General features: G+C 39.4%; 1 protein-coding gene across 1 annotated transcript in view; it reads left to right on the top strand.

Annotated features, from left to right (window-relative positions):
- Nucleotides 1-5242, top strand: part of LOC143017948 (uncharacterized) — a 6119-nt gene extending 877 nt beyond the window's left edge. The window contains exons 2-4 of the mRNA XM_076172986.1: nucleotides 70-272; nucleotides 385-463; nucleotides 4789-5242. Coding sequence (XP_076029101.1) covers nucleotides 70-272; nucleotides 385-463; nucleotides 4789-5090 — 584 coding nt within the window. The 3' untranslated portion in view covers nucleotides 5091-5242. The remainder of the gene's footprint in view (nucleotides 1-69; nucleotides 273-384; nucleotides 464-4788) is intronic.
- Nucleotides 5243-7500: the final 2258 nt, after the last annotated feature.

The following is a 7500-nucleotide window of genomic DNA, read 5'->3' as shown; positions in this document are numbered from 1 at the left end:
AACAAATGTTCTTTTGTAACAAAATACATACGTTTCATCGAAGATTAACTGATTGAATCACACTTGCAGGATCGTGCCGGCCGCCCTTCTTCCGCGTGGGTAACGACTGTCTCTATGTGAATCAACTGATGAAGAAAACTTGGCAGGAATCCCGCTCACTCTGCATGGCCTTAGGTGGAGATCTAGCTGTCCCATCAGACCTCTACAGACTCACAAGTTTTTTAAAGCAGACCACAGGTGATCCAAAAAGTGTAGTCAAACGAGAATTTCAAGTATTCTAAAGATTATTTCATATGACTATTATGTTTATATATTCACGAGTGATGAGCATGATTCAGGTAAGTATTTTTTCTATTTGTTATGTTCTGTATCTTTGAAGGCAAGATGGAAAGCAAGAAGGGTGGCAGGCTGTTTTTAAAAGCTTGGGCCAGTGACAAGGAGAGCATAAACATTATGTGTCACGGTAAACCCAATCAAAAGAGGTGGCGACGTAGAGAGTAAGTAGGACTTCTGACGCCCAACAACCCAGAAACTAGGTGGTTTTGTGTACTTATAGATGCTTGTTATGTTTTGTCCTCGAGGATATTTGGGCTGGCAACGACGTTGGATGCCCGACCTGGAGGTGGGGATTGCAACGCATGTTTCCGTTATAAGTCAGGATCGAACACCCTCTCAATGTAGCTCCTGAATACGAACGCCGGACAGGCTTCGAAACATTGTGAATGAATTACTTGTTTCTGAGTCTGGTGTATCTTATTTGTGCCATCATTTATTGCCAGTAGGAGAATTGTAGTATGTCTGAGCCCTGTAAGAGGCTGATAGAAAACGGTTGGTCGGGACGATCAAGTGGTAGCTGCCGAGCCCTGTAAAAGGCTAGTAGAAAAGAGGGTAGAAGGCTGGTTGCTGCTTTTTATAGGTATGTTGTTTAATAATATAGCCGAGCGAGCTGTCTGATTCCGCCTTTCCGCCTTGTTCATGAAAAAGAGTCGGAAACTCGATTGTATTGCTGACATGACATTCCTTTGTAACCTAAGTGAGAATTAAAGAGAGATTCGAGATTATTTTTAGTAAATAATATTGCCATATAGACTACAAACAAAGAATTTGATTGGTGAAAGGGTGGATAAGAAAATTCAATTGGTTCACGATTGTAAGATCACGCCCTTTGTTGAGGATCTTAAATATAAAGTTAAAGATCATTGAACTAAGAAAAGCACAGCGTCACTGCAAAACTCACGTAAGATCTTGCATACGTGCTCTCGTGGGATTCCTTTGAAAAGACTCTTGAAGACGATGTATAAGAATGAACGGAAGAAAGGTATAGAAAACTACTTCAATGTACCCACTGTAATTGCCATGTGGTCCTCACTTATGGATATGGCGACTTACTTCAAGTCTATATGGAAATATTGCTTACTTAGAATAATCTCGAGTCTCTGCATAATTGTCACTTAGCTTACAAAGGAATGTCACGTCTGCAATACACTCGAGCTCCCGGCTCTTGTTTATAAACAAATCTGGAACGTAGATTCAGGCAGCTCGCTCAGCTATATTACTATACAACATACCTATAAAATACAACAAACCGTCTTCTACCCCTCTCTCTACCCTGTTTTCTACCAGCCTCTTACATAAGTACACAAACACACACACACACACACACACACGCACACACGCGCAAACACACACACACACGCACACACACACACACACACACACACACACACACACACACACACACACACACACACACACACACACACACACACAATATATATATATATATATATATATATATATATATATATATATATATATATATATATATATATATATATATATATATCAGATCACAGGTTTGGGATTTATACAATACTATTTGTGTGTTAGTTGCATTGCAATGGATCTATTAGTATTAGTTAATGTGTCATGAAATGGTGTATGGTTTGCAGTTATAATTATGTAGTTTGGTAGGTATAAGGAAATGGTTAATGATCTGTCTGGCGACACTATGTACTTGTTTCGGTAACTTTCCGTTGGGTGGTGGCGTGATGTGTGTTGTATGTTTGAGTCAGGTGTTTACGATTTGGAAATGTGGAGGTCAGCAAGATTGGAGGTATTGCAAAAGGCCAGTGCCTGTCGGCACCTTGCATGCATGTGGATCACGTGTCAGGCATGTGATATATCGTAATGGTTAGTAATGGTATATGGATACATTGCATCCCTGACCTCTTTGAGGTGCGTCCTCTTACCTCGGGTTAAGATCAAGACGGTGGGGTTTTGGCATACAATTGCAAAAGAAACATGATAATATGTAACGTCGTTAGTGGGGGACATTGACTTGTAAAAACCATTGTTGGCTTGAATGAATTCTAGTATTGGGAGGGGTTTTACGTATATTATCGCATTCTGGAATGTATTCAGTAGGCTATGGTAAAATGTATTTCTTTGCACTTAAGCCCCATATCACTTTGATTGTCAGTATCGATTCTCTTTTCAATGATAATGTATGGGAATATGTTTGTCACTGTAGTACGGGATCTCTTTTTAATGAGATATTTAGTTTCGTTTTCACTGTAGTTCAAATGAGAATCGGGTAGCACTTGCACTGGGTACCATATCTTAATGCATACAAGACATCCTAAATATCAGTATTTGTTAGTTTGTCTGTGTTATTTGTTATTTTAGGAGTAGGTCTGTTGTAACATATCTAAAATATAAGGGCATGTATGGAAAAATGTATTGGATCGGAGATTTACGTGATTCACATCGTTCCGTAAAGGGGACTATTCTTTTGTTTCAACGAAAACTTTACGCTGCCAGTTTTTTTTTTACACTTCACTGGTAATCTCTTTTCTGTGAGATTTCACGCTTTCATGTACGGGACATATAGATGCTAGTGTATGTGATACAAAATTTTCCTATCTTGCATAATGTTCAGGTAGGACTATAGTGTAGGAGTTGGGGATTATTTCTAATGGCTTGAAAATATGGATCTAAAATTGTTTTTTGTCTCTATGAGAAATGTCTAACATATATCCTAATGTTGCATAAAATTGATTGGCCTGTTTGTTATCATATATCTGTATTGATTAATTGGTGGGACACAAGTTTGTTTATTTATTTGTTTATTTATCCATTCATTATTTTTTGTTTCACTATGTGATAAATTAATGTTGCTTATATTTGTTTCATGTCATGTGAATAACTATTAGCTATATTTTTGTGAGGTAATCTGCTGTTCCTATCATTACTCTTGTATTTTGATTATGGAAATCTCTGAGTTTTGTGTTAGGCTCAATGAAGTTGACTGAGTTTAAAACAACGTATGTTTGAGATGGAGGTATTACGTATGTAAATACTGCAGTTGGTGTATAGGTTTTGATTATTGGTTATGGCATGGAATAATGATTGGCTACCTTTGAGTGGAAAGTTTTGTTATTTTATCTTGAATTTTGTGTAAGGTCTTTCTGTATGTTGGTTGGGCTTGTCAGTTATAACGTATCAGAGATGAGTTGGTAAGGCGATAGGATTTTATATATTCAGGTAAAATGCATAGAAATTTGTGCAATCTAACTTTGACTTGAAAGTAATGTATATTGGAGATGGTTCTATTATGCTTGCAATTAATGGAGTTAGTATAGTTTTGATGTTGATATTATTGAAGTGTGATTGTTCATATAACGTTATATATTATATTGATCTTTGTGAATGTGTGCATTATTCTGGGTTTACACGATCTGAAGGAAGGTACAAAAGATCTTTATAAATGGAATAGGTTTGGTAACTAAGGGATCACTAATACCACGTTCACCTTTTAAAATTCACGACGTCTTGCGTCTCGTGGGAGGAATATTTAGTGACAATGCATAGTTTGCGCATAATGCGTTGGTTTGTTCATTGTGGGATTTTATCTTTGGGCTTTCCTTGGTGTTTATTAGTTTATTTTATTATGTGTTGGCTTTTGGTGGCTGCCTGTGAGTCTGCCTTGGGGCGGGTGGGGCTCGGGGTGTGGGTGGAACTTGCTGAGTTGTGCATATTTGCTGGGTGTGTTAGTCTGAATTAGTTTAAAGTTAATGTGATATTGAGTTGTTATATATGGGTTAACAAGAAATATATTGAGTATCTAGAAATACATGATGGCAGGGTTGATATTACGGTTAGTGTGTCTTAGTATTGTGGTTTGTACTTGAGAGGTGTAGTGTTTGATATTTTATAGAATGCGTTTGAAAAGATCTCTTGCTTATAAAAATGTACTAAGAAATGTTTAGCATATAGTAATTGATTTCTATATTTCTGCGATTTTTTTTACAGTGTTTGATATTTTGCATAGAATACTATCTCTATTTTTTTTTTTTTACTTAATGTTTGTCTGTTAGTATTTGTTCCTTGTTTGTACATAGCTGTTGGCTGAGTTGATACATGGCAACCACCGTTTACCCTTCTGTGACGTAGAAGACGACTAAAAGCAAAACGAGAGGACTGGGGACTCTGTTTCCGTGTTTTTCCCCCGCATAAATTCAAAGCAAAATACGAGTATGTTATATGGGGACTGAGGCCTTTGTATATTTATATATCAACATTTCCGAGAGTATAGACTAAAAGATAAAAAAAAAGGTAAATTACTGCATGCTGTTTGCATATTGCAATTGCTTTACTAGTTTGGCTTTTTTTCTTTTCTTTAGCAAAACACCCTTTCATTACAAAGCTTTATGGTTTCAACCCTGGTGAAAATAAATTCTAAAAACAAATTTGGATTCATATCCCACGTATCAATTATTCCTGCAGAGTTTGTTGTGTATTTGTTCGCTTTTCTCAAAATCGGTGATCATATCCAAAACTGGGTTTCCTTTTTAGCTGGGAACGATCGCTTCTGGCTCGGCGCGTCCGACCTCGAGAGAGAGGGTGACTGGCGATGGGTGAACGGCTCGACGATGAACTGCCCAGACTGGTGGACACCAGGGGAGCCAAATGACGCTGGGATAGGACAAGACTGTCTTGATGTCAATCTAAGCCACCCACCACTCCTGTTTGACAGTAAATGTGGAGATTCATGTTATTGTGTGTGCCAGGACACGAAACACAAATAGTGAGGAAAACTTATACAGGGGCCTGTCGAAGTAGATGGGTATCTAAGAGCAGTGATTCCACCTTTAAAGAATTTCCCTGCATTTCCGGGATCCTGGGTCTCATAAGGAGTTTTCTTGTAAATTTGGAAATGCTAAAAAAAAAAAATACGAAATTATAGTATGAATAATTGTAATGACATAAAATGACAAAACATGACCATTATAAAACATAAGCGTTGTAATGTATAATGAGTATAATAAAATCTATATTCATATAGTTTTGGTGTTATATTTCCCATATCTTACGAATTAAATCCAGTTTCATCATGGGGTAGACACAAATCTACCTCTATGCCTGAAACGCATGGACAGATGTTAGTGGAAGTGAAGGCGGTAAAGAGAAGAAGGGTAGATTACTTTAGAGAGTTGTAGAATGTAGAAGAAGATATGTAGGGGTTTATTGTGGAAGTAGGAGATAAGAAAATGACGTTTATGGGAGAGGAAAATGGAAGAGATATAAAGAAATACGAGATACAAGGAGCTTTGAAAATGATGAGAGCTGGTAAAGCACCTGAGTTGGATGGGTGTCATACGGAGTGTTTGAAAAAAGGGAGATACGGTTACAGTGGAATGGCTAGTGAGGTTATTTAATGTCTATCAAAGGGTGGTGAGGGTGATGGAGGACTGGGGAAGTGTCTGTATTGTTCAGTTTTACAAATGAAAAGGGGACAAATGTAAATGTAGTAGTTTCGGAGGGATCAGTTTGTTGAGCGTAGTTGATAAGCCTTAAGGGAGAGTTTTGATGGAGAGTTTTTGGAGAGAAACGGAGGGAAGAGTTGGTGAGTAATGTAGTTTTAGGAAAGGTGGAGGTTGCGTGGATCAGATTTTTGTGGTAAGGCAGATTTGTGAGAAGACTTTGGTAAAAGTTAAGAATGTTTGTGGGGACCTTTATGGATTTGGAGAAGGCTTATGACAGGATAGATAGGAAGTTACTTTGGGAGGTATTGCAGATATATGAGATTAGGGGAAAGTAGTTAAGGGCAGTCAAGATTTTTCACGAGAGTAGTAGAGTTTACATTAGGATTGGAAATGGAGAGGACGAGTAATTTAAGGTAAAGGTGGAGCTATGTCAGGACTGTGTCATGGCGACATGACCGTTCAATGTATCCATGGATAGGGTGGTACGGGAGGAAAATACGAGGATGATGAGATGGTGATTGGAGTTGGTCAGAGATGGAGGGAGGCTGGACATCAGCCAGTTGTATGGGGAGGTGACTTAGAAGTTAGAGAGGCAGAAAGGAGAAGATTAAATGTGTTTGGGAGGAACTATCTTAGAAATATGGTGGAGGTTACAAGGTTGGATAGATTAAGAAAGCAGGAAGTGATGAGGAAAACAAAGGGGAGCTGGGAAATAGGGCTGATGGCAGATTATTCGGATGGTTTGGGCACATAGACTGAAGAAAGGTTAGCAAGGAGTTTGGAAAGCACTGGTGGATGGGGTGAACTTGTGAGGATGACCCACAATGAGATGGGGTGAAAGGGGCTTTGAGCAAGTGGGAAATGTCTGCTGGATAATGTCGCAAGTGGGAGAAGGGCAAAGTGGGCCGATCACTGTGCCAGGATGGAGCCAACAAGGTGGCCAAAAATGGTGATGGAGGGAAGTATAAGGGGTAGACGTCCCCTGGGAAGACCTAGTTACCGGTGGAGCGATGGAGTTGCGAATGACGTGGCCCGCGTTAACCCTGACCTACAAAATTGGAAGGAAACAGCGGAGGACAGATTGGTATGGAGAGGCATAGTGAAAGCGGTGAAGGGACTGCAGTCCTGACAGCCATTGGAGTAAGAGTAAAGTATATATGTATATATATATATATATATATATATATATATATACATATATATATATATATATATGTGTGTGTGTGTGTGTGTGTGTGTGTGTGTGTGTGTGTGTATTCACTTGGTCTTTGGATCACGTGTTGGACTCGTGATCGACAGCTATTTCCCTCCTGGAAGAGAGCTCAGAGCTCGTAGGTCCGATTTATGGTACACACACACCTAACTCCCCGCCCACGAGAGTCAGAGTAACGAACCGAAGCGCAGCGGTACAGAAATAATTTCGGCCCTGGGCAGGATTCGAACCACGAACTACGGGCCACTATGGTAACAGTTCAGCGCTCTACCAACTGCACCACCGAGTGTGTGTGTGTGTGTGTGTGTGTGTGTGTGTGTGTGTGTGTGTGTGTGTGTGTGTGTGCGTGCATGTGTATTCACCTCGGATCTGCTGCAGTGTGTGTGTGTGTGTGCATGTGTGTGTGCATGCAGTGTGTGTGTGTGTGCATGTGTGTGTGTGTGTGCATGTGTGTGTGTGTGTGTGTGTGTGTGTGTGTGTGTGTGTGTGTGTGTGTGTGTGTGTGTGTATGTTTGTGTG

The sequence above is a fragment of the Oratosquilla oratoria genome, chromosome 33, assembly GCF_046742065.1.
Source record: "Oratosquilla oratoria isolate Oo_2021 chromosome 33, ASM4674206v1, whole genome shotgun sequence".
NCBI classification, from domain to species: Eukaryota; Metazoa; Arthropoda; class Malacostraca; order Stomatopoda; family Squillidae; genus Oratosquilla; species Oratosquilla oratoria.
Note: the sequence above shows the minus strand (reverse complement) of the source record. Positions and strands in the feature narration are given on the sequence as shown.